Source organism: Myiozetetes cayanensis, unplaced genomic scaffold, assembly GCF_022539395.1.
Source record: "Myiozetetes cayanensis isolate MyiCay16 unplaced genomic scaffold, myiCay2020 scf26, whole genome shotgun sequence".
NCBI classification, from domain to species: domain Eukaryota; kingdom Metazoa; phylum Chordata; class Aves; order Passeriformes; family Tyrannidae; genus Myiozetetes; species Myiozetetes cayanensis.
The window spans coordinates 3641144-3667808 of NW_026087477.1; the positions used below are offsets into that span (position 1 = coordinate 3641144).

Sequence of the window (26665 nt, forward strand, 5' to 3'; positions counted from 1 at the left end):
GCCTCCCTCCGCCTACCGAATGGCGCCGCGCACCGGAGCGTGGCCCCGCCCCCCGCCCGTCCGCAGCCAATCGACCGAGCGCCGAGCGCCAGGGCGCCAACGCCGGGAGGCGGGCGGTCCCGCCCCCCGTCAGGGTGACAGCTCCGCCGGCCAATGGAGCGTGGGCGCGGGCGAGGCGGGCCAGGCGGCGCCGCCATTTTGTGAGTCTATAACACGGAGCGGTCGCGCTCGTCCCGCTATTGCGGCGCCTCCCCTCCGCTCCCGACGGGTCCTCTCCGCGTGCAATGGACGGGTGAGTCCCGCCCGGCGCCGCGCCGGGGCCGCGAGCGGCGCCGCCGGGCCTCTCTCGGGCTGCGGAGGCGGCCGAGTCGGGGACCCTCGCCGGGGGCTGGGGCGGTACCTGTGGGGGGCCCGCGGGCGCGGCCGAGGGGGTCTCGTGCGGGCTGCGCCCCCCGGACCCTTCTCGCCCGCCAGGCGGGCGGCGGAGGGAGCGGGGGCGGCCCCGGCGCGGCGCCTCGTGCGGGCCGGCCCCGCGCGGCTCCCGCCGCTCCGGGGGTCCCACCCGGGGGGCGCTCCGGGGATCCCGCCCGGGAGGCTCCGAGGGTCCCGCCCGGGGCGGGGGTGGTCGGGGTCCCGCCGGGGCCGGGCGGGGGCGGCGGGCCGGGAGCGCCGCGGGGCGGGGCGGCCCGGGCGCGGCCCGCGGGGGCGGCGCGGGCGGGGCGGGCGCACCTGGCGGGCGGTGATTCACGGACCGCGCTCCCTCCCATTGTCTGGCGCTTCCGCGGGCGGGGGCGGGGGGGCTCTCGCCGGGCTCCTTTTGCGGCCGGGTTTCGGTGGCCAAGTTTCGCAGGGGCGGGCGGGCAGGGCTCCGCCGCCGCCTCACCTGAGCGCCGCAGGTACGGCCCCGCTCCGGCCGGCCCGCGGAACTGCGGGAGGAGACTGCCCTGCGCAGCCCCCTCCGCGGGGAGTTTACAGAGCGCAACTTTTGTCGCGTCGATTCCTCTTCAACCAGCGCCCGGCGGGGCCTCGCTGCGGCAGAGTTGGCTCTAAAGCGGGTGTTTTATCAGGGGATCTCTCGGAAACGAGATCTCTGTGTTTCTCTCATCCTGTATGGCGTAGGGGTTTTTTGTGATCTGATTTTTTGTTTTCGTCTAGCGCTCAGTAGTTAAAATATTTCTGTAGGCCTCCAAGAGAGCAGTTTGCTTTCCCACAGCCAAAAAGTACGGGAAGCCCAAATTAGTGCCTTCTCGCTTTCTGCCTCGGAACACTGGTCTGGGGAGAATTAGGCGTAGTCACATGTCTGGGGTTTTTTTACACACTGAAAAAGTGGCGTCTCAGTGTTGTTTTCATCTTCAAGCACATAAAAATCGTGTATCCTACAATTTTTACAGTCCTTCACTCTACTGCTTTTAACCAGTTGCTCACCATGTTGAATGATATTAAAAAAACCCAAAACAACAACAACAAAAAAAACCCTAACAAGTTCTCAGCACATGAGATCACACATTCTAGTGGCAAAAATTGGTTTGATATTGATGTGGTTCCTGGGAAGGCTGATGTTCTGTGCATGTTAAAGTAGTTGCTATTTGAATGTAGAAGTTTTAGCAAAACACGCGAGTCTCAGTTACCCCTTGTCTTTTGGAGATCCTGGTGCGGGATGTGTTTGCCCCGTGAAAGTGTCCCCTGTCTCCTGCTGAAACTTCAAAAGCTGCTTCAGAGAATGGTTTTGGGTTTTTGCAGAGCTGGCAGCGAGCAGCCCCCTGGCTCCAGGCTGCTCCCGTCTCCTTCTCCCGAAAATGATCTCGAGCTGTGCCCGAGTGATCCCCTTTGAATAAGTCGCTTTGTTAAAACATGCAAGAAGTCGTGAAATGGTGCTTTGGAAAATGACCTGGAGGTTTTACTGGTGCTGCCTAATTTTCCCCCTTACTGCGTAGGAATTATCCCATTATTCCATGGAAAAAAATACAATTTTTATGAAGGGCTTTTTTGCCTGTTCTTTCGGAACTGGGAAAAGTTTTAATCCCATCCTGAAGTCTGATGTGCATGGGAGGAGAAGGAAGCCTGGGATAATTTGTTGAGGGGGTGTGTGAACTGGAAGTACGTTGCACATTTGAATAAAAATTCTGAAATACTGTGGAGCTCGTTTCCTGTGGTATTTGTTATCAAGTGGGCCGCAACAATATCCCAGGAATCGATAGTTCTTGGCAAATAAAACAGCTCTTCCTGTTGGATGGTTCTAAATGCCATTCCCTGCTAAGGCACTTTATGTAAAACATTTCCTGTGCGAGAGGCCCACAGGAGGAACAGGAAGTGGGAGAAGCTGCTCTGGGGTAAGTTCGAGAGTTTGGGAAACCTGGGACGTTCTGTGTTCTTACTGTGCTTCGTTGGCAGTAGCTGTTTTAAGGTTGTGGAAATGCCTGGGTTAATGTTTGTGTGTTAGCTGAGGAATGTACGCCGTGTTTAGTGATGCTGGTTCCTTGAACTGCTCCCTGCAGATGGGTTTCATTAGTTCATTACTGCTGACCCTCGGGTGCAGCCAGCCCATCTGCCCTGGGGGTGCCCAGCTCTGGGCCCGTGGAGCAGTGTCAGACACGGCCTCCTCTGAGCACTTCCCTGGAAAATGTGGAACTATCGCGTGGCTTCCCGCAGCAGCCGTTGGATCAGGCTGTGGCTCCAGCTGCAGAGCGCTGGGTTATGATGACACGGCAGGTTGGGGGGAAGAGGAAGTGTGAGGAGCTGAGCTGGCTCGTGCTGGGGCTCCTTCGTGGAGCTGGGGACACTGGAACGGCCTGATGAGATCGAGCAGGATTTAATTCCCTGAAAAGTTATGAACTGCTGCAAGAGGGGAGGGAAGTAAGAACTAGTAAAGGCAAGTTCTGTCACATTAACTCACCGTGTCAAGTTGTTCTTGAGCAATCCAGGTTTCATATTGCTGGTTTGAGAACGACTCCCCTGCCTGCCATGTGTCCTCCTGCTCTGTGGAGCTGCTGCAGGTCGGTCAGCCGGCCGCTGCTGGGTCCTGTGCTCTGCAGTTACAGGCAGCTCTGTGAGAGGAGTTGAAGCGGGCAGGGCTGGGGACATGGCAGTCCAAAGGGGTCATTTCTGCTCTCGGTTTTGTGTTCCTGCTTTACAGAGGGTTGGAGTTCATTAAAAAAAGATGCAGTCTCCGGTGCAAGGGTATAACTGAAATCCTTAGGCTGTCCTGAGCACTTCCACAGAACAGTAACGTGGAGGTGCTGTAAGGCTCTGGGAGACTGTAGGCAAGCATTCCGACTGCACGGGTGGAAGATGTTGCTCTTAGGAAGCGTGTGTCGTGATGTAGAGAGTTCTTGCTGACAGGAGCTGGGTTGCTTGAGGTATAGCTGGTGCTAATTTTCATCTTAGTTAATCAGAAAAATCTCATCTTAGGAGGTTTAAGTGTCTTAGGTAGAGTTTAACAAGTGGTTTTTGCTAGACTTGGTAGAGGAATCCTGTGTAGGGCGTACCCCAGGCTGGCACTGCCTGTACCTCCAGGTGCTTTGCCAGTCGGGCCCTGCTGTGGCTCCAGCGGTACCGGCGTGGCCTGAGGGCTGCTCTGAGCCCGGCTCCTGCTCCGAGGGGACACAGCCGGGCTCTGGCGTGGGTGTCTTCGGCCCTGCTGGAGCTGGCCCTGGGCCTGCAGAGGCTCCACGTGTGTCAGGGGACAGGAACTGCAGAAGGGGATGTTGGTGGCAGAGCTGACTCGTGACTCTCTTCCTCTCGGTGTGGTCAGTCGGGGTTGCATCGCTGGGCTCAGGGGTGTTCGTTCCTACCCCCACAGGCCCTTGCAGGAGGAGCAGGCACTGCCTAGGGAGTGGGAGAGCTGCAGTTTTCTGGCACTGCTGGGTCTTGGGTCTCCACCATCATCATCTAATAATTTTTCTTTGTATAAACTGTCCTTGGCTCACCTGCAAAGACAACTGTGCACTTTGACTTGCTTTTTTCTTACTACTGTAAACTATGCTGGATTTTTGTGGCAAACCTATCTAACTTTTTTAATCCTTTTCTTTCTTTTTTCTACAGCATTGTCCAAGATATAACAGTTGGTACAAAGGTAGGCACTTCTCACTTTTTCTCTCTTTTTACACTGCTCAGCATCTGACCTAGTTTTAGCCTTACCAAATGTAGATCTTCAGCTGTAAAGGGTTATTTCTGGTACCATGTAAATTGGTTTTAACCAGAAGGTAATTTAGTTTCATGTGCATTTAAAACTTATAATATGGCTCAGCATTTAGCTCTTGGCATTTGGACATTGATTATCAACTTTATTGCATTTAGGAACAGTCTTTTCCCTTGCTAAAATGTCAAGCCATGCTTGTTACTTGTGTGCTAGACAATGCTTCTCCATGGAGAAACCGATCCTTTTCCTTTGGAGAACTCTGTTTCCTTTGTTTGTGTGAATTCCTGCTCAGTTATATGTCAGAAATCCTTCTGCCACAAAAGGGAGTGTTTAGCTGTTGATTTTTATTTCCTGCTAGTACAGTAAATATGACCTTTGCCCTTCTAGTCTCAGGTTTGGAAAGCGCAGCCTTAGCCCTAAACTCAAAGTGCTGACAAGGAGGCTCCTTATCTGCTGCGGGTGGCAACAGGGGCCGACGCTGGTCCTGTGAAGTGCCCAACTGGAACGTGCAGGACAGACCGGCCCTTCCCGGGCGGAGGGGCTGGGTTTGACTCAGTGGATGTTGTAGCTCTGGGATCGGGACCGCAGGGAGCTCAGCCCTATGTGAGTGCTGGCCCTTGGCGAAGCATCCCCCGCCAAGCGCCGTCGGTGACCGAGCGGCCTTGGCGGGGCTGGGAAGGGATGCCTGGGGAAGGGATGCTGCAGGATGGGGCTGCTGGAGCAGAGCTGGCGCACTGGGAGCCCCACGGAGCCGGGTGTGAGCATCGCTCAGAACTTGCTGCTGGCCAGCAGAGAGTTCTTGTGTTGGCAGTACAGAATGAGTGTGGCTGCAGCTGAGCACGGGCAGCTTTAGGGGTCTGAGGGGCATTAAGTGCATGAAGGGGCTCTAACGGCTGTAGGGGAAAGGTTGCTCCAACTTTTCCTCCTACATGAATCTGAAATTTGAGTTAATGATACTGTCTGGTTCTGGGTGAGAACGCTGCCTGCTGCAGGGAGTGCAGTTTGCCATCGGATGAAAGGAGGAGAGGCAACAAAGTTATGGACAACAAAGGTTAGTTAATAGTTCATAGCCATTATGAAAGGTGGACCAAGGCATCCCTTGATGCTATGGAGCAGTTTCCTCTGCTTTATTGTTTTAAAAGGCAGGCTGTTGACCTTTTATTATTTTCTCATATCCTTAATTTACATATTAAGAGTATTCACACCCACTTATTAATTTTTCTGAGATCTTAATTTAATTTAGTTTCTTAAGAAGTCCCCAGGTGTCCTCATGGCTTACTCCTCTGAGCACTGTACTGCCCAATGATCTTATGTTTAATCAGGTGTAATTGTAGTAGCCATTCCTAGCTCCTCAGTTTAAAGTGTGTGAATTTGTTTAGGAAGCTCATTGCAGTTCTGGTGTGGGGGTTCCTGATGCACAGCCTTCTGGAATGTCCTGCAGATTAGGAACACGTGATATAAGACTTATTTCTTCCCATAATTTCACTCCTGTCTGAAAAGGAAGTATGGCCCTAAGATGGAGGCACTGTATTTGAGCTCTGAGGTGCTGGTTTGACTCTACAGTTTCCTCTTCCGAGTAGTCTGATCGAGGTCCCTCTCTCTTGTATCTCCCTGCCCTCTGTTTAATTTCCGTGGATGTTACTGTTGCTTCACACTCTTAACGGTCTCTGGGCAGGACTCAATGACTGTCTAGAGAGAGGGTGAACTGTGACGCGTCTTTCTTAAGCGAAATTGCATTTTGGTGATTGAAAAAGTCTCAGAATAGGTTAGGTGCTGAATAATCCTGTAGTTTCTTGCTTAAGTTAAGCTCTGCTTGAAAGATTGTGCTTCCATAAACCGAAAGTGCAGTTCTGTGGTGTTTGAGAAGTTAATTTTTAAAACAGGCTTTGCTGGAGTGTGATAGAGACTGACTGCATAGAAGTGATTTGTGGTGAAGCCAGGATCTTTGCCATGGGAACCGTAATTATGGCTTCAGGCAGCGGGCCAAGAATGTTGTGAGGAAATTCCAGTCCCCTCCTATGGCTTTAGTTAGAGGCTGCAACAAGCTGGCTCTTGTGGCCTCCCAACAGGCGAGCACACATGGGAGCCACATGTTGGTGGCCGGGGACATGGATGGCAGTGGCTGTTGGGGGGCATTGGGTCAGCTGGGTGTGCCCAACAGCTCCATCTCACCTGAGAGTGCCACACACTGCCTTATGCACCTGGGTCTTCAATTTATGTATCTGCTCATAAAGTGGTTTGTTGAAAATACTGGATTTTAAGCTCAGGCCTACTTTGCCCTCAATCTGGGATGATTTAAATAAAACGGGAAAATAACATATGATATTACTCAACTGCACCTTTTTAATCCCATAAGTGTAGGGATAGATTCTGATCTCTGACTGACATCTCCTTCAGGTACTGTCAGACAGGAAAAGGCAGGTGTGCTGGTGCCACGTTTGTTGTCCTCTCATACCAGCAAGAAGGGGAAGCATTATTTAATTTCAGATTCCCCATGGCTCTGCTAAAGCTCCTTTAAGCTGTGCTTGCTTGGGCCAGTGTTCGAGCTGTCCCATCCATCAGCCCTTTGACAGGTGGGGCAGAAATGGCCTTCCATAGGTTCTGTATTGCTGGAGTGACTCATCCAGCAGTATTTCTCTCTGATAGGATTTGTGGTGAGCTTTGCCAAGGCCCCCTCTGCTCCATGGCAATGATTTAAAAGCTCAAGGTTGACGAGCAGTTAAGTTTCAGCTTGGGAACAGTAGATCATAAAGCCTGGGTGTGTACTGCCCTACAGAGCCAGCATGACTGCATTGCTGTAGCACTTGGAGTTTAGGAATTTTGGGCTATTTAAACTGGCCACACCTTTTATTTGCTCAAAGGGCAGGTTTGTTTCACAGGGTGTCTCCATAGTAGCAAAGACTGAGAAAGTGGGGAGGGGCTGATGGAGGAGTGAGTTGAGGATCCGGCTTTGCTGTGTGGCTGGTGCGTGCTCGAGCTCGAACGCAGCTTGTTGCCAAAGTTCAGGGTGTGAGCTGGTGCTCTCGTGCAGTACTAGAGGGTCTGGTGGCTTTTAGGAACTCCTGGTCTTGTCTGTAGCCCATAGAAACAGTGCCGGCCTTGCAGCAGTACCGTGGTAGGAACCTGCTGTGCTCTGACCAGCTCACCTGCCTTCAAAGGGGCTGGGAGTGTGTGTGTGCCTGGTGTGCCCATGGGGATGCCGGTGTGGAGCTTGATGTTGGCTCCTCTGGAGAGGTACCAGCCTAAATCTTGTCCAGGCGAGAGGGAGGTTGTAACAGTTCTGAACGCCTGAAGTGGCAGGTGACTGGTGTTGGCTGAGCAGAGTGTGGGTTAAAAATAAGTGTCCTCTGCGCCTGCCAGATAGGCTGATGCCTCTACCACAGATCCACTGTGTCCATGGAATATGCTGACTCCTGGGTTGAATTTATTTTGGTTAACGGTATGGAGCTTTCTTGGTACATCAGGCATGAGCAATTTGGTGAACTAAAATGAACCCAACTCTTTTGGTTCTGATCAGATGATAAATTTTGTGTCCAAAGGGTGAGTGGCACTGGGTCTTGAAGTTGCTTTGTGTTGGTCTTAACTTCCCAGCTCCCTGATGGGGAAACAGGTGTGGTGTGTGTGTTCTTCAGAGGTGTTTCACAAAAAAGTTGACTCATGGTTTGTGTTTGTGACCCCAATTGGAATGTTTTTCACACTACTTTACGTCTGACTGACTAAAGACTGCTGGAGGCAGGAGAGAGGGGAATAGAGGGAGAACATAAGGAAGCCTCGCTGGACGTGAGTCTTTGGTGGAAGATGAGGAAAACTGGCATCCTTCCTAGTAGTTTAATTTTAGTTCCATTCTTGAATCTCAAATCTCTCAGCAAAAACTGTTGGAATGTAGCATGAGTGTGATGGTGATGTCATCAGACTGGATTTCTCTTAATAGTTTCTTCACAGAGATTTGAGCTGTGAACTGAAGGATCAGAGCATTCCTGCGTCCCTCTGGGACTGACCTTGGACAGCCCTTGATGAGCCGCTCTGTTCCTCCTGTGCTCAGAGGCATTTTCTTGCCTCTTTGATCAGAGCAGAGGGTTTGCGTGAGCTCCTCCACGATCTGTGTCGGTTTTGTGCCAGTATCACTGGTCCTTCACTGGCTCCACGACACTTCTCCAGTCGTAGGGAACATGAAGAACGATGATGCCCACGTGCTCTGGCTTCCTGTGGGACAGATTTTTGTTGGTTTCTTTTCAGAGGGGGGTTTCCAGGTGCAGCTCTTCCTTACTTTGCTTTCTGTAAGTGCCTGTTAGCTGTGATGGCCTGTTTGCCTCCAAAATCCACCTTTTCCCTCACATGTTACTGCTATCCTGAGTCTGTCAGAGCAGTGTAAGATGCTCCACGTCCAAAGGCAGGGAGTGCTACTGCTCTGTAGGGTTTTCTCAGCGAACCGGGGAGAGAAACAGCTTTTTGGAGATCATGAACTTGACCAGTCTGTGCCTTCTGGCCTTTCTGGTCATTGCCCCTTTTCTTCTCATGTGCCCTGTCTTTTTGACGTTGCTTTAATTTTGCTTTCTGCATGAAAATTGATTAATATCACTTGCTTCACTTGAGTATTTTTATGATCGTTCACTTTGTATTTGTTTTCTAGCCTTTTGCACAGGCAGGATGCAGTTGACTTACTGTAATCCATTTAAAATAAGTGCTGGATCTTAAGTAGATAAAGGATTATATAGGGCAGCTGGGAATTTCTGTAGCACTTGTAGGTGTGCTGGTAGAAGCGGAGACAATCTCTGGCCTCATTCCAAAGTGTGGTAAACCAGGTAAAATCCTAGGGGCAGTGAGGCAGCATGTAGTGAGTGCATGTGAATGAGATGTTGCTTTTTAAGCTGTGAAAGCTTGTACAGACTAAAAATCCTGAAGACATACTTATTAAAACTTTAAAGCAAAGCAAGGCTTCAAGTTTGAGTGGTGGTCAAAAAGATAACTGGAGAACATATGAAATGTTAAGTTGTACATTGCCTCCCTCTCCATAGCTCGGAAAAGGGAACGAAGTGTTGGCAGCAGAACTGCCCCAGAGTGTGATTAAATTAGTGCAGCTTGGGCAAGGGGCCTCCTGTGGCCAGGAGTGTCAGGCCAGAGGAGGCTGCTGGCATGGAAACCCCTCCCGGCAGGGTTTCCGTGTGCCATTGTGCTGCTCGCTGGGGATTTGGGTGGTGGAAACATCCCTACTCTGCTCTAGGTAGGATCTGGCAGTGTAACTCCAGCAGTGGTGGTTGTTTTCGATCAACAGGAAGAGGAGATTTGTTAGTTCAAACGAGGAATTTGATGTGCTGCAAGCACGCTGTGGCTTCTGTTAATCTCGTCATAAAAATACCAGCTGCAAACGAGTGGTGAGCAGAAATGTCAGCATAATTAATGCCTCTGTGAGCAGGGATGGGAACGGGGGGCTGGAGAACCGTATCTTGAAGTGCAGCTGGGCCTCCCCAATCAACTCAGCAAATGCAACAGGGAGAGAAGCATTGCTGTGGGTGGATGTGGGTGTGAGCACTGAGCACCCCCACAGCCCTTGGCCTGGGTTTGCTTTGTTTTAAACCTAAATTACATAAAACTTCAGAATCAATAACTTTTCTACAGGCTTTCCCAGTGTAATTCAAAAGACCCAATGGGTACGTTGTTAGTGAGAAAGTCTTCTAAACCTGTTCAACCAACCAGACTTGCTTTGATTCCTCTGCCTCTTCTGAATTGGGTACTTGGTATGAAGCATTTGAATTTATACTGTGGTTTTACAGAAACTCTTCAGAGTTTCTAATCTGTACAGAAAGAACAGAGTAGACGAGTCTGGAAAGAGACTGTGGCGATCCCTGCAGTGTAAGGGCAGAGAGCTGATCAAAGCTGCTGAGTACCCACTGCTGGGGGCAGGGTCATAGAGAACTGGGTTTCAGTTTGCCTTGGGTTTGGCCATTGCAAAAAGGAATGGTTTCCTGTGGTTATGCAGTATCAGCTCCAGCAGGAACAGAGGAGGAACACAGGCTGATGAAAAGTCGTGGTTGATGCAGCCTCCCTGTGCTGGGGACTGGGCCATGTGGTGTGGGGATGGCAGCTCAGTGTAACCACTGCAGCTCCTTGGGGCACTGGGTCTGCTCCTCTTGCGCTTCAACAGCCACCCCTCTAAAGGGAGATGTGGGAAATAACTTTGCTGTGACTGTGCAGTACTACATGTACTGTCTGTAAACTTCCTTATGTAGAGAAAAGACCTTGGAATAATTGCGGTTTTCCAACTACGGCAGTCTTCCCTCTTCGTTTGCATGTACTTCCAGCTGGGAAGCTTACAAATTGACTGCTGCTGCTTTTGATGTCGAACAGTCATCCCCCTCTGCCTCCCGGCCCTGGTCACAGTGGGCAGCGCAGGCTGTCTCGGAGATAAGAGGGGAGTGGATTGGAAATTGCTCTTGTTAAAGAGACACAGACACGACATGGACATGTGGAGCTCAAGCCTGGCTGCAGTGACATCCTTGTCACAAGGCCTGCCAAGAAGTTTTCAAATATGCAAGAAAATGTTTACTTTAAACAAGCCATTAGGAAAGTTAAATTCAGGGAATAGAAATTCTTTCCATAATAGTATAAATGCCTGTTTTTCCAGTTTATGGTTTCCTAGTGTTGCCTCCATGAGAGCCAAGTATGTGGCCTGTTCTCCTGGTGTTTGCATGATGGATTGCAGGAGTTGCCCAGTATGTTTGCACAGACACACCAAGTAGTACAGGAAGAACTGGAGTTCTGGATGTGCAGAATTTTACAAGTTAATATTTAAGAACATGTTTTTAAATGGTGAAGGCCCATTAAATCCTGATGTGAGGGCTTTCATGAGGCCAAAACCACCTGTCTGTGTGGGTAGGACTGTGCTTTGGTCAGTGGTTCTTGTCAGTAGCTGCCAGGTATATCCCAGGCCACAGCATGGGAAACTGTACCTGGAGTGGCTGCAGCAGTGTAGGTACAAGAGTGTTCTTACAGTTAAACTGGGGGATTTCTTTTAGCCTTGGATTTATGCCTTGATTTGAGTCATCAAAGGATGGGGTCACAGTCTAATAGCCTCCCGGCCCTGCTTGCCTCTTGCTGTACTCAGGAATCAAAGTGCTAATTAGAACAGCTGTTAAAAGGCCCATTCCTAATGACTGCGCCATGTGAGGAGGAGGCCGAGGCCTCTGTGCCCAGAGCCTTGGTGGGACCTGGTCAGTGCTTGCAGGTGACCAGCAGCAGCACATGAACTGCAGTTTGGAAGCTGGCCTAATTCTCATCTTTGGGACATCAAAGTCCTTGAAGCCTCTTTGAAGAGCTGGCAGTGAGTAGTCAAACAAGAAATTCAAGATTTGAGGGGGAAAGAAAAAAACCCAAATTGTGTCTGTAGCTGGGTGTTCTGGGGTTCTCGGTGACCTACTTTCCCAACCTGTTTGCTGGGGGAGTGCGCAGAGCTTTTCTTTTGCAGAGATCCTGTTTCTGCAGGTGCCACCAGATACAGGGCATGTGGAAGATAAGGGTTTCTGGTGCCACGGTGTGGAGCGGGGTATGTTTCCATCAAGGTGGGTGGGAATTAGCCGAGGCAGGGATGAGCTCTGCGCTTTGTTGTATTGGTGAAAGCCTTTTAGTGTGGCATTTCTGTGGAAGAGTAATGTAGAAAATTACGAGAAAGTACTCTTAGGTGTTAGATCTGTAGTATCATGTTCACTCACAATTTACAGTGGGATTTGAAGTCTTCTGTGTAACTGACTTGAAATGAAGCCATGCTGATTGTAAGCTGTATTGTGTATGCAAGTATAGATTGTGCTAAGAAGTCATTCGTAGTCGTGTTTGCTTTTGTCTTAGTAGTGTTTTTTGAGCCTCCTACTTGGGTTAGACCAGTCCTGGTCAGTTGAGGTGGTTTGGGTGACTTTCCAGGGAATGCTGTTACCAGAAGACACCTTCCACCAGATCGGGGTGCTCCAAACCCTGTCCAGCCTGGCTGTGAACACTGCCAGGGACGGGGCACGAAGTACACAGCTTTGGTTCATAACTGCCAAGTCATACACAAAGAGTTCTGGCAACTTCAGAGTGAAAATCCTGTGGGATAAGAGTAGTCAGAAACCTGTTCTGCTGGGTATGGCAGGAGAAAGGTGCCTGTCGGTGCACAGCGCTGCATGTAGTGGCTTCACACAACTCAGCAGCACTCCAACCCCAAGATCCCTAATGCTGAGCTGAAAAGAGATACTGGATAGTGCTGCTCCATTACCAAACTGGATCTGACTGATACTTAATTCATGGAGGTGAGCTTCACTGCCCACTGTCAGTATGTTTTCACTTACACTTGTGTTCAACTCCTCTCCAGCTTTCTCTCAGTTGTTCTGCTTTAGGAGTGCCTGGATAGAACTGAGTAAAATGCTATCTGTTTACCTTTCATCTGTTCTCTTCCAGCGGGGACCTGACGAGCTTTTCTCTCCTTGTGTTGCTAATGGACCCTTTATCATGAACAGCAACGCTGCTTCTTCAGGTAATACTGCGAAGAAACAAGCACAGCAATTATTTCTAAGTATTGCAAGTACTGTGAGGAGGTCTGGATTTTCCTACTTAGTTGTAATTTTAAAATCTCTTCCTTTTTAGTACTTATTAGGCCTTTGTAGGACAATGCTGAATAATAATAATAAACTTCAGCCAGGAACAGCAGACCAAGTGGAAAGGAATAAAGCAGCAATCTGGGGTTAGTGGCTCAGGCCTGCACTAGAAATTTGGTGGGGGGTTGTGTGCTGTAAAGAGGCTGTGAAATGGCCACTGGAGAGTTGATTCCATTGCAGTGGCATTCAACTTTGTCACTCCCATCATGTAATTTTGGGGGAAAAGAGAGTAAAACCATGTGTCTTCAGACTCAAGTTAACTTAGACTGTGGAATTTCTCTGTAATAGAGCAGTAACTGGCTGGGGAGCACAGTCTCTGTGTCAGCAGTTGGGAAGTGCATGCTTGTCCTTCCAGACCCTTCTCATCAACAGTAACTCTTCCTTCTTCTAGATAATGGAAACGACAGCAAAAAGTTCAAAGGTGACAGTAGAAGTGCTGGGGTCCCATCCCGAGTAATCCACGTCCGTAAGCTCCCCAGTGACGTCACGGAGGCAGAGGTCATTTCTCTGGGCTTACCTTTTGGCAAGGTCACCAATCTTCTAATGCTGAAAGGAAAAAACCAGGTATTGTCTCCATAATTGAAAGCAGGGATTGTGTCAAAGGCTCGATGAGTTTGTCATCAGGAAACCAGCTCCAAATTGTTTAAACAACTACCGTGTGTTAGGAGTCAATAACTTCTGCATACTCTTATTTTACTTTTCTGTGATTATCCTGTGAGCTGTAGAAAATACTATTTTCAGGCTGCAGAAGGAGCTCAGTCCATAATTACAGGCTGTCACTTATAATTAGCGTTAGGCCTGGTTTGGAAATTGCAGACCGGGGAATTATTTGAGCAGCAGTGTCATGAGTTGGCCTTTTTCACTCGGGCTGGCTTGACAGCCGAGTTAGCAGTGTGCAACGTGGCCTATTGAGGACACCTTTCCAGATCCAGTAAATGAGCTGCGTAAGGCTGAAACACTCTTGGGTAACGCAGGAGGTGTGCACTAATTTGGTAACTAAAATTGTCCTGCAAATTAAGGAGTAAAAAAGCGAGTCGACTTTAATCATTGCTTAAAATAATGTCTTTAATCTTAATTATGGAAAGGTGCCTCTGATATATTGCGTGGTGTGATTATACATAAGTGCTTACTGCAGTGACTCGGTGCAGTCCCTTACGTTTGTGTTCTGAGGCTGCAGAGCAGTGAGGGGGCTTCCTGCCCTGGAGGGAAGTGAAGGGTGGATTGTTGCCGTATTTTTGTGTTCCTGTAGACACTTATGTCTGAATACACATATGGAGATCTTAGGGTGACACTGAAGCTATTGCATTAAATCAGTCTGAAGAGGGAAGATCCTCGTTTGTTCTTCTTGGTCAGCTCTTAAACAGAGCTGACTGTGTGTGTGAGTGGGTTGGGAAAATCCAGTCCTGCTATGGCTTTGCTGGAGGTTCTGTTCAGGGTTCAGGGTGACCTGGTGCAGTCCTGGTGTGACGTGTCTGTGTTGGGTTTGACTTCCCAGGCTTTCATAGAGATGAACACGGAGGAGGCAGCCAACACCATGGTGAACTACTACACCACAATCGCTCCAATGCTCCGGAGCCAGCCCATCTACATCCAGTTTTCCAACCACAAGGAGCTGAAGACAGACAACTCTCCAAACCAGGCAGTCAGTTTGTTCTTTGTGTTGTTGTCCCAGGGTGGGGGGACAGCCAGATCTCAGCTGGTGGTTTGAGATCCAGGGGCTTGCATAATGTCTGGTGCTTCAGGGCATTTGTTTTTAGTGTTTGAAAGATTTCTGCAAAGTGCAGCCCTGATGAGGCAGAGCTCACCTGTGTGTGAGAGGGCTCTGCAGGAACACCCCCAGGCAGTTCTCACTCCTGGACCCCTGTGGCAGATATGCATCAATCTTTCAGTCTTGTCAGCTTCTCTAGGATTCTGGAGATGGTGTTTCACCCCAAAAGAGCCTCATTTTCCCCTTCTTATAAATAATGGGATAATTTTGCTGCATCTGTTGATGCTGAGCAAGGTTTTGCAGTAGCATAGGTACTGCATGTTTGATTTAGTTTGCATTTTTGCATTGCCCTGACGGGTTGGGGTGGTCTGTATTGGCGCTGTTTCAGATGTGCTAAAGCCGTGGCATCTGCAGCCCTGGGAGCAGCACAGGGCTTTGTGCTCGCTGCTACCTCCAGCTGGTTGTTCGCAGGCAGGAAGCTGCAGGAAAGCTGACAGTGTGTTTTTGCAAGCAGAGGTGTGGGTCTGACAGGGTGTTTGGTCCTGCAGCGTGCCCAAGCAGCTCTGCAAGCCGTGGCCACGGTGCAGACCGGGAACCTGGCGCTGGCAGCCACGGCTGCGGCCGTCGATGCAGGAATGGCGATGGCTGGCCAGAGCCCTGTCCTGAGGATCATTGTGGAGAACCTCTTCTACCCCGTCACTCTGGATGTTCTGCATCAGGTAAAACACATCCCCACAACTGCTGGAAGTTCCTGGAGGAAGGGGCAGCAACAGCTGGTGCGTTGTTGTGTTTGCAGTGTTTCTGGTTTGTGTTTGTACAATGCAAGTTCTGAACAGAGCTGTCAGACTTCTCTGGAGACCTGACACTAACAGGAGATTCTGCTCACATTGGTCCTGCTCTGGCCAGACTTTACTTTCCAGAGGTTTGATTCCTGGTCCCCTTTAACTGGGTTGATTACAATTCCTCAAGTTCTCTTTAGATTTTAGCAAAAGTAGCTGCACCTTGTTCTCATGCCAGGGCAGAGGAAACATACAGTGTCCGGGAGCCATTTAGGCAGTGACCAGTTTGGAAAGTTCCCACTGTCTGCTGCAGTTGCTTAACTTCATGTTCATGTTTAAAATGTACACTTGACTGCATTAAAGAATACTTGAAATTCCTGGAAAAGGTCCAGTTTGTGAAGGTATTTGTGAATCTTCCTGTGTAATAACCCAGAACAAACTGTGTTCAGGGGGCGGTTCGGTCACTCTGGTGTGTTCTAGGCTGATGCCCATGGGTGTGGTTTAAAGTTGGAAGCTGACAGGCTGAAAGGATGGCTTTTGTTTCTGCGTGTGATAAGAGATCAATATGAAATTATTTTACTGGTAGGTAATGTGATAACGAGATATGCAAATATTATCTTGCAGATTTTTTCCAAATTTGGTACAGTCTTGAAAATCATCACATTCACAAAGAACCACCAGTTTCAGGCCCTGTTGCAATATGCTGACCCCATGAGTGCTCAGCATGCCAAACTGGTGAGTGCTGGATTACTCTGTCGGGTTTGCCTTGGTTAATCCAAGCTCAGGTGGGATGCTGGCATTGGGATGTGCTCGGAGGTCCTGCTGGGCTGACACCAGCGTTGCCCTGAGGGCAGAGCATGAGCGGGAGGGAATTGCCCCACATAGAGCATGGGTGGCTCAGGGGCTGCCAGAGGGGCTGAATGAGGCAGAGCTGTCTCTACACGAGATACCTACCTGCCTGTCCTCGGGTGGAGCCCTGGGATGGCCTAATGCCTCTCTTCAGAGAGCAGTTCCTGTGAGCTTGGTCTAAATGCATTTGGGTGAGGACTGGCTTGTTTCCTCACAGTCTCTAGATGGACAGAACATCTACAACGCCTGCTGCACGCTGCGCATCGACTTCTCCAAGCTCACGAGTCTTAATGTAAAGTACAATAACGACAAGAGCAGAGACTACACCCGCCCAGACCTGCCCTCTGGGGACAATCAGCCCACTCTGGACCAGACCATGGCAGCTGCTTTTGGTGAGAGTTCGGGTAGTGGGAGCAGAAAAAAACCCAACGGGTGTGTGTGTGTGTCAGCGTGGGAAGGGGAGGGGACGTCCTCCTGGTGTATTTGGTCAAAACTTTCGAATACAGCGTGACCAGACTGAGGAAAAAGTTGGGAGTGGCTGAGGATCAGAGTGGAGCCAAATGCCAGGTCCCGTCAGCGCCTCTGCCGCCACCTGGTGTTGGCCCGCTGTGAGCGCCTGCTGGAGTCACTGGGTTGTGTCCTGGTCACAGCCTGTCCTCGGGGCTGTGCCGATAACCGTGTCCTCGGGGCCGTTCCAGAACAGCAGGGTTAGCAGAGGAATCGTTTTTGTAATCTCTTGAAGTTCGGTGCTACACAAGAGGCATTTTTGAATCGCTGTTTGTGTTTTAGGGTTTAGCTTTAAACTAAATGCTTGTGTTGAAGAACAGATCAAGACATTCCAGATGATCTTTAGGGAGGTTTAGGTTAGATGTTAGGAAAAGATTATTCCCCCAGAGAGTGGTTGGGTGCTGGAACAGGCTCCTCAGGGAAGTGGTCACAACACAAGCCTGACAGAGTTGAAAAAGCATTTAGACAATACTCTCAGGCACATGGTGTGATTGTTGGGGCTGCCCTGTGTAGGGCTAAGAGTTGAACTCAATGATCCTTAAGGGTCTGTTCCAACTCAGAATATCATGTCGTTCTGGGAAGTCTAGCATTTTCCTGCTGTTACATGTCTTTGCATGATGTGTATGCCTTTCCCAGGTGCCCCAGGAATAATCTCTCCTCCATATGCAGGAGCTGGCTTTCCTCCTACTTTTGCCATTCCTCAGGCTGCAGGTACTGTATTTCGTAAGTTGAAATTTTATGTAGGTTTTCTGTTGCTGAAGCGTCTCAGTGTTTTAAATCGAAGTAGTGATGGTTGTTCTGGGGTTAGCCATGTAAATTCCAAATGCTGGCACTTGGGTATGGAAGGGACTGGTGTTCAGTACATCACCTCAGCTAGGAATGCTGTGTGCAGCTGCAGCACCTCTGGGCAATGCCCTGGTGACAGGAGGAAAATACATGAAGTAGGATAGGAGAGACAGTATAGGCAGGCTTTCAAATAATTGAGGGACATTCTTGTGCTTTGAATTTCCTCATGTGATTGCAGAGGTCAGGGACTCACTTTGACAACTATAAATGCAGTCAAAAGCAAGGAATCTGACCGCTTTTTTCTTAAATGTTTTGAGAAAGCTGGTATTTAAACATGAACCTGATTAGATGTGCTGGGATTGTTGCACTGTGAAGTTCAGAGCTCATGTTGCAGGTAACAGATCATTGCTGCTTCCAGAAGTGGCCAAGAGTCTGAGATAAAAGATGGAGGTGCTGCACACACTCACTGGAGTGCCAGTCTAAACAGGCTTTGCTGGGGCTCTCGGCATTCCAAACCATGTTGACTTTCTGGGAACCTGATGGAATTTCCTTGCTTCTGACAGACAAGCACAGACCAAGCTGTTGAGGCAGTGCTGTTTTGGTAACATCCATTCCTGCTTGGGAAACAGGAAGGGCTGCTTTGGGGAGTAATCCATGGAATTGATCACTAGCAGTTGTTTCTTGAGCTCTAGAGCTCTTGCCCTTAGAGGTGCCAGCTGGTTCTGGGAACAGCCTAGGAATGCCTGTAAATCCAGCTGCAGTGGTTCCCGTTCAGGAGAGCTGGGTGGTGGTGGCACAGGGTACCTGGTGGTTGCATGCGTGGTGAGAGCACGTTGTGCATGCCCTAGTTGGACGGACCCTCCCCACGCCCTGCGTGTGACTCCTGCCCTGCACAGCAGAGCTGAGGCTTTGTGCTCGTCCGCTGCTTGTGAAACGCGTGAGAGTGCTGAGGAACCTGCTCGGCAGCAGGCTCTGCAAAGCCAAATCCTGTTAGAAACCAGAACATTTCCTGCAGCACCAGAAGTGGAGGCTCCTGTTGCCCTTAGGATACATGGTCACTGTTGGGAATGATGACTTGCATGGTTCAGAGAGTGTGCTGTTCTCCCTTCTGGTGCAGCAAATACACTAGAGTACATGCTGTTAATTCTTTACTGGTTAATATTCTTTAATTTCCAGGCCTGACAGTTCCAAATGTTCCTGGAGCACTAACTCCTTTGGCTATTCCAGCAGCAGCTGCAGCGGCTGCAGCAGGACGGATTGCCATTCCCGGCCTGGCTGGGGCAGGGCACTCCGTGCTGCTGGTTAGCAATCTGATCCCAGAGGTTAGTGCAGTCCTAATTTTACATTTTTCTCCTTCCTGTTATCTCTGCTTTCACTTTCTGAACACGGATTGGGCTGAAATTCTTTGAAAGTGAAATCCTGCTGTATCCAAAGGAAGGGCACTGCTCGAGCAGCGGCGGCCGCGCTCTGCCGGCCCCACGTGCAGAGCAGAGCAGTACTCTAGTTCTAGTTGCTGAAGGGAAATGGGAAAGTCCATCTCAAATTGAAATTGCTCTTCCTTGGTTCAATGCCAAGGATGCTGCCTGCCTGCTCTTGTCCCCGAGAGACTACAATGCCTGTCCCTTTTTCCCTTTTCTGTTTGGAGTCTCCCTGCCATTCCCATGGAATAGTGTCATTTGGGTCACAGAATAGCCATGTCCATTCCTTTTACCTGGCATGTTGTAGTTTTTAATACATTAATTCAGAACTACAGAGAGGCTTCATGCTGATCTTTGCTCTTTCTGTGTAGTGTCTGGACCCCTGCCAGCTTGACCTTGTACCTGTGCAGTATTTCCTCTGCCATGTGCTTGCACATTTCCCCCTTCCAGGATTCCTGGAAGTTATTCCTTAGTTAAATCCCTTAACAGCTCACAGTTTACATTTTCAATTCTACTTAACTGAATGAGTTGAAATATTTGGGTTTCTTTAAAAATAAAGCAAGCAATAGTTGAACAAAAATCTTCTTTAATGAAATACAGCATCATAAGGGAATTGGATACGGGGGGCTTGGATTTTCCTTCAGTCAGCCCCTGGCTCTGGTTGGATTGAAAGTGTAGAACCTCTGGTATGCAGCAGAGTTATAAGCTCTGCGGAGGAGCTGTAACTGGTGGGACTGTGCACACACGTTAATAGCACTTTGCAAAGCTGTAAAACTTACCAGTGCAGAGTCACCACAAAACCTCTGTGGATCAAAGGGGAAGCCTGGATGTGATGAATGATCAAAATGTTTAACTCTGGATGAGATGAACCAATTGGATCGTGTTTCAGACTTCTCTTACCTGTCATTGCTGTTCTCTCCAGGGCATGAAATAATGGCAGGGGCTGTGGAACAGCTTTGGTATTTGCTGCTCGTGCTTCCTGGGAACTGCTCTGCCATTCCAGAGACTCTCATCTCTGGCTTGTTCCATCCTAAGTCCTAGTAAGAGCTGGCATTGTTATTCCTGACCAGTGTGATGCTGCCAAGTGCGTGCTCCAGGGATGCTCTTGGGTGCCTGGATGGCAGTGGCAGGACAAGGGGCTGTGCTGCACCTCTTGATTTCTCACAACCCTGAGCAGTGCCAGTGGGGACAGCTCTGCTCAGGCAGGAGCAAGCAGTTATTTCATGCCCTGTGTTTTTTGAGGAGCTCTTCACTCTCCATCCAGCTTGTCTTTGGGCTAGAGAGACTTTGGGACTTGGACTGAAGCTGTAAACTAACAGACATGAAACTTTTTTCCATTGCCTGTATAATCAGTGTTGTAGAAACTTACCTGTGCCACAACCAGTTAGTAAAGAAACAGTATTGCCTGGAGTGACTGCTGTGCTGTGGGGTTTTCCTGAATGGGAATCATGGGGACTGAAATGGCTCTGTTTTTGTTTCCACAAGAGTGGGAGCAGTCTGCACATCCCGTGTGCTGACCCAACACTTTGGGTTCTGCATGGTGAGATCAGGAAGGGAACAGACCTCTGCAAATGAGGTATCAGTTCTTTTATCCAAGTGCTTACAGCAGGCCTTGGAGGGGGCTTTTGGGGCAGTACAGATGCTCATCCAGATGATCTGTCCCTTAAAGCAGTGCTTGGTATCTGTGGGGGATGTTCCTTTTTTCCAGCCAAGTGCTGCCGGTACAGGTTGCTTCCCGCAGTGCCCGGCCCTGGAGCAGCAGATGCAGCTGTTTGTGACTTGGTTCATGAAGTCACTTCATCCAAGGAATTTGTGTAAATGGAGAAAGTGTTTATAGTCAAATTTTAGGGAATGCCATTGTGATTGAATTGGGTATTGCAGCCTGTGGAAGTCACTCCATGGGGATACTGTCTCTTATGTCTTTGTATATCTGAAGTAAAAATGCCTTTTCTTTATCATTGTGTTCCACTAGGTAAAACCTATTAACTGTTTCTGTAAGCGAGTTATTGTATGTAGAATTCTATAAATCTGACTGATGGAACACTACATATTCCTTATGTATTTACTGACCTGTGTTTTTTGCTACTTTTTTCTTTTCTCCCCATCCCTGAATTTTTTTTCTTCCCCTGATCCGGAATTTCTTTGCCAACTGACTGCACGGTACTTCTGCTTCCTGTTGTTGCTTGAAACAAAAAATAAAAACATTCCCCTTCCAAAAAAAAAAAAAAAAAAAACAAAAAAAAAAAAAACCCTGCTCTTCGGAAACCAACCTGCCCTTCAATATTAACCATCTTGAAAACTTCATCATCCATCAACCAATTTCGCCATTTCCTGCGGGGACTCTGCCCTTCCTCGTTGTGGACGATTTGTGCAACCTCGCTCTCCCCTTCGATTCCTTACCTCTTCCCTGTCCCTCCGCTGCCTTGCTCTGCTGTTCTCTAAAGAGAGTTACACCCCAATGCCTCTTTATTCTTTTCGGTATGTTATTATTCACACTTTTTATTACCTTGTTTTTCATTTATTTGAGATTACTTTTTGATACTTCAGAAATGTACAGTTTGCAGTTTGCCTTTTTTTTTTTTGAATGCGTAATTTTGGTTTTTACATTGTTTACTTAGTTTGCTGTTTAATTTAGTTTGCCTTTGGTTTTGGTTCAGTTCTGCATGGGTTATTGCTTTGCATGTCTTTGATAAGAGTTTTAAATTGTGAGAGCATGCAAAATTGTCCAGTCTTCTGGCAGTAAGATTTTGGCTTTTTGCTGAAACCCAGTGTCTTTTCTTTAATGTATTGTTCCATTATTATTCTGCTATGTAAGAATTCCCTTAATTAGAGCAGAATACGTAACCATGGTTGAAATGAGATCAGTTCTGGTTGGGAATGGATTTTTTTGCTGTTGGATTGATTAGCTGATGTTAAGTTGAATGAGACCTTGTTTTGTTTCCCTATCTGAGAGTGTTCTTGTTTACTCCCTCTTTGAAGGAGTCTATGGTGATGTGCAGAGGGTGAAGATTTTATTTAAGAAGCAGGAGAACGCCCTAGTTCAGATGACCGATGGGAACCAGGCCCAGCTTGGTAAGCTTGGGAGTGTCAGACTCCAGGCAATAAGAGACGAAATGGGTAGTTAAAGCTTTAAAATTGGCACTTTGTTCTCTTACAAAAGAAGACCCAAACCCTGAACGTGTCCATGGCTGTGGGGCAGCTCTGGGGCAGGGGTAGCTCGTGGGTGCAAGAAGGAAGCAGCCTCAGAACACAGTCCGAGGGACCCTGCAGGGTGTGATGTCTGCAAGGGCAGAACTAGAGTGAAATTCTGGCTTTGAATTCGTGTCTGAACAAAACTGAAGTGCCCCTGCAGTCAGGTGTGTCCTCCCCCTTGCAGCCATGAGCCACTTGAACGGGCAGAAGCTCCACGGGAAGCCGATCCGTATCACGCTGTCCAAGCACCAGACAGTGCAGCTGCCCGGCAAGGGCCAGGAGGACCAACGCCTGACCAAGGACTATGCGAATTCCCCTCTACATCGCTTCAAGAAACCAGGCTCCAAAAATTTCCAGAACATCTTTCCCCCTTCTGCCACTCTTCACCTGTCCAATATTCCGTAAGTACCTGCTGGGGACGTGGCTGAGTGCTGAAGTGTTTGCAGCGTCGGTCTGAGCGCAGGCATGGGCAGCTCTGTGCTGCTGGCTGGAGAGCTACCCCAGCTCCCTGTTCCACCTCCTTGCCGTGCCAAAACGCTGCTGGGAGGGAATTTAGAAAAGTCTCCCATGAGAATTAGTTTTTTGAGATTAACTGGGTCTATTGATGTCCTTTTGACTGGAAACACTATTTCTTTCAGACCCTCAATAACTGAAGAAGATCTTAAGATGTTATTTTCAAGCAATGGTGGGGTGGTCAAAGGATTCAAATTCTTCCAGTAAGTGTTTTGTGTTACATCCTCTCCTTATGCTGGGCTTTTCTGTATGGGAAGGGTGGAAGAACTTGGTTCCAATCAAATCCCAGCTCAGGCTTAAAAAGGTGAGCAGAATCCTCACTAATGCAGCATTTGACTCTGGAATAAAGAATTCCTGAGTAACCTTGGGTTGAGCACTCACTGAGGAGCTGGGCTATGCGTGCTTGCTGCAGAGATACTCCTCTGTGTAGAGAGTGAGTGTAGTGCAAGTACCTGGAGGGGGTTAGTTCTCTGCCAGCCCCATCAAGTGCTGGATGAGAGAACTTGGATCGAATTGGGGAAGCTCCTGCAGTGGAACTGAACATGCCTGAAACTTGTGTCTTGTCAGGAAGGACCGTAAAATGGCTCTGATCCAGATGGGCTCTGTGGAAGAAGCCATTCAGTCCCTCATTGAGCTCCACAATCATGACCTGGGGGAGAACCATCACCTGCGTGTGTCCTTCTCCAAGTCCACCATTTAGAGCTTGGGAAGGCCTGAGACAAAATGGACTTGACTTAAAACCTGTGGGGCTCAGCCTTGACCTTAAAAGGCTGGACACCAGGGTTTCAACTTCCATCATTCCAGAAAAAAAAAAAAAAAGCCACTTTAAAAATGCAGCTGAAGTGACCTTAAAAGACCAGAGATTTTATTTTTTTAAAGAGAAATCAGTTTACCGGTTTTTAAAAAAAAAAAGAAAATTAACTCTAATTCCTCTTGCTAACCTTGCGGTGATGGGTAACAATCTTGACTGTTCCAATAAAAATCACAAGTTCAAGTTTACACTATGGAACCTGCTCTGGGAAATTCCCCTCCCCTCCTGCTCCTCCCCTAAAAAGCAGATCCCAACAAGTTTTATCAGGTTTCACATTGATGCCTTTTTTAATTTCTTTACCCATCCATGCCTTGAAAGACCTAAAACCACTGTGTGAATTCACTGTAGCGCCTTGGAGTCAGGACTGTGGTGACCAGGAGCTCCCAACCCGCCCAGCACAACACTCGGTTGCATTGATCCCACCTTACCTGTGCACCTGCTGTCCTGTGCCTTAAACCTTCTACTTCTTTGGGGAAACATCCGAGCGGCAGGGAGGGGATGGGCAGAGCCGAGGGGGAGGAGCAGCTCTGGCTACGATCAGCTGGGGGAGCTGGCAAAGTGGAGAAAGGAAATAACAGCTGTGACTCGGGGCAGTCGTATCCGCTGCCCGCGAGTGTCTCAATCCCAGCGTGTCTCGTGCCGCTCCCCAGTCTGCTCGTGGGTCATTGCCACCTGCCAGCTCAGGTGGGAGTCACCCCACATCCTTTGACACTCGGACTGAGCAAAGGTCTGGGTGGGGGAGCGTTCCCAAGGCCAAATCACATTCCAGTGTCAGGAGCGAGCCCACAGGCTCTGCCCTCACAGAGCATTGCTGAGGGACAGCAGAGCCCCTGTGGGACACTTGAAAAGATGAATCAGAGTTTGTCAAAATTGTGTGTGTATATACCTAAACGCTTGGCTAGGATTTGGAGAATCCTTGGATACCCCATGATTAGGAAGGTGCCTGCAAGGCACCTTTGTGCCCCTAATTGGACATTAACGAGGCCGCTGTAGCTCCGCCATCGTTCTTAGAGCATGTCTTCAGCATTTGAGCTTTTGTTTGAATCCTTGTATTATACTTTGATGCCGTTGCTGTCCTCTGTGCCTAGCAATATTTCCAGTTGACCAAATATTCTAATCTCTTTATATGCAAAAGAAATAGTTTAAGTACCTTTTATAGAATGATAAGATGGTATAAACGTAATCTAAATTTACTCCTTTGTGGTATTACCCGTGTATACTGTACTTTATTTTCTTTGTTTTGTAATTGAAGCTGTAGGGCAGGAGTAGTTTCCAGGCTGAGGTCGTGGCTGAGGATGAGCAGAGCCAAGGGTGTGAGAGAACGAGCACAAACAGCTCGGGAATGGACGGAAAAGGACCCAGGCTAAAGATTTTTTTACCTTTTGAACCTATAAGCCCAGATGTTGTTCTAGGAAGGGAATTTATTAAAAGTAGAATGCAGCAGATCGGTTTTTCCCAATGAAACAACCATTTTTTTTTTATTATTTTTTTTTTCTGGCTTACAACTCTTTCCCGGGCCATTCTGCCTTCTATTCCGTGTGATCCAATGTTGCCTTACATTTCCCTCTAACCTGCAACCTGTTCGGATGCAAAATAACAAGAATCTTGTACTTTTTTTCAGGGTTTTTCTGCAAATTGTGGACCAAAGTTTGTTTTTTAATTGTCTTAGTGTTGCAAGTTCTGATTTCCTTGCTTGGTGTGGGAGCTCTTGACTTGCCTAGCACTGAGTGTTTGGAAAAGTCTTAACTTTCCGTAGTTCCTCCCTGGACTCTCAAGGATAAGAATTATGCTGGAGAAGTGTGTGAGGTCCGAGTGAGGGTCCGGCTGGGGCTGTGGTGCGCTGGGTCCCCCCCGTGGGCCAAGGAGGGCGAGACCCCCGGTGACAGCGTTGCCCCGGCTGCTTTTGGGTACCTCTAAATCCAGATGAGCCGTGCTGGAGCCAGGGATCTGCCCCTGCAGAGCTCCCTGGGCCCTGCCGGTGTCCTGTGCTCGGGAAGGCACACCCGGGGGTCTCGGTGGCTGTTGCCTCCTCCCCTCCCTGTTGAAACACCCGCTCCTCCCGCGAGGGGACCCAGCCCGCCCAGTGCAGCGGCACTGGTGTAACTGGTCAGTGCCCCCCATCCCATCCCCTCCCCCAGCGCTGGGGAGGCTCCCGGGGCCGGGCCCCGGCCAGGACACACTGGGTGTCCTGTGCAAATCGCAGCTGGATTGGGGTAACCGGGCCCCGGCACGGCAGGTGCTCCCTTCGGATCCTGTGTTTGCATGTAAAGAATGTGAGTAACTAAGGGTGTACATATTTATAATTTTTTTATACCTGTTTTAAGACATGAGGGGCAGCAAAACCCAGTTTTTTATGGTGACCAGATGTATTGTATATTTTGATAACAGCAATTCCAGGTTCAGTATTGTGGAAGGTGGGTGGGGAGGGGAAGCGTACACACCATCAGAATTCCATTGCCTCTTTCAAAGAATGTTTGTAATGCAAAAAGAAAAGAAATTAAAACTACTTTATAACAACCTTTGTACCTTTCTGTAGCTCCATTATTTCCTGTTGAGATTGTAGAAGCAGTTGGTGCCCAGTCTGTACTTGTGCTTTCAATAAATTCTTCTGTATCCTTCACTCCTGATCTTCCTCCTCTTTATTGTGCCTGTTTTGCTTCTGATTTTTCCTTCTCATGTAATTCCAGCTGCCTCATTTTATTTAACTTTGACTCTTCACGCACTCTGGGCTGGCAGCGTGTCCCTGTCTCCACGAAGCATGGGATGGGGTCTGGTCCTCCAACCCCTCAGTGCTGGGCTGGAGGCCTGGGGCTGGTTGGGCCCTCACTGATGTTCTGCCTGTGTCACACTCCAGCACTTTTTACTTCATGTTCCTAAACTTTCCATATGTTCTGGCTAATATCCATGAAAAATAACCCACTTTGAGTCAAACCCTCCTCTCTGTAGTCCTGTGCTATAGCTGTGGGGGCTGGATGTGCCATTCTCCATCCCGTGGGAGGAGGTGCAATTCCTGTTCCCTCCATGAGCTCCCAGAGGAGCATGGTGCTTCCTTAGGGGTCTGGTTTCTTACCTGTGTGCTCAGCCCTGCTCAAACTCCTGTCCAAAAGTCACCCTATGGTCCTGGGGGGGGGGACCCACCCTGAGCTGCTGCTGTGGCTCTGCTGTCCCTGTCCCTCTGTGCTAAGCCAGCAATGGGCTCCGGCATCCTCCACAGGCCACCAGGGTTACCGAGGGGGTCTTGCTGGAGCCAGGGACTGCTGAGAGGGACTGCTGTGGCTCCTTGAAAGTCTAATGGGATTTGTAGCAGTTGCCTCTCCTGCATGTGAAAGCTGGGCTGAGCGGG

At 49.0% G+C, this 26665-nt stretch overlaps 1 protein-coding gene across 3 annotated transcripts; it reads left to right on the plus strand.

Annotated features, from left to right (window-relative positions):
- The first annotated feature begins 166 nt into the window (after positions 1 to 166).
- On the plus strand, positions 167 to 25942 carry PTBP1 (polypyrimidine tract binding protein 1). 3 transcript variants are annotated; one of them, XM_050320917.1, is made up of 15 exons: positions 167 to 292; positions 4042 to 4072; positions 12563 to 12638; positions 13151 to 13323; positions 14255 to 14401; positions 15016 to 15186; positions 15871 to 15981; positions 16313 to 16487; positions 17239 to 17313; positions 18565 to 18710; positions 21251 to 21284; positions 21786 to 21878; positions 22183 to 22399; positions 22637 to 22714; positions 23079 to 25942. In XM_050320917.1, exons 1-15 carry the CDS (start codon positions 285 to 287, stop codon positions 23209 to 23211), a joined length of 1668 nt encoding a protein of 555 aa, XP_050176874.1. In that variant the 5' UTR covers positions 167 to 284; the 3' UTR covers positions 23212 to 25942. The 3 variants fall into 3 exon arrangements, with proteins under 3 accessions (XP_050176874.1, XP_050176875.1, XP_050176876.1); XM_050320918.1 differs by having other exon boundaries at positions 14255 to 14398; XM_050320919.1 differs by lacking the exon at positions 4042 to 4072 and having other exon boundaries at positions 169 to 292.
- Positions 25943 to 26665: the final 723 nt, after the last annotated feature.

Excerpts from the sequence above, each read along its gene's own strand:
- PTBP1 (XM_050320917.1), top strand. Across the intron at positions 15,982-16,312 it reads GTGCTCAGCATGCCAAACTG|TCTCTAGATGGACAGAACAT; the intron begins GTGAGTGCTGGA and ends GTTTCCTCACAG. Across the intron at positions 18,711-21,250 it reads TTAGCAATCTGATCCCAGAG|AGAGTTACACCCCAATGCCT; the intron begins GTTAGTGCAGTC and ends TGTTCTCTAAAG.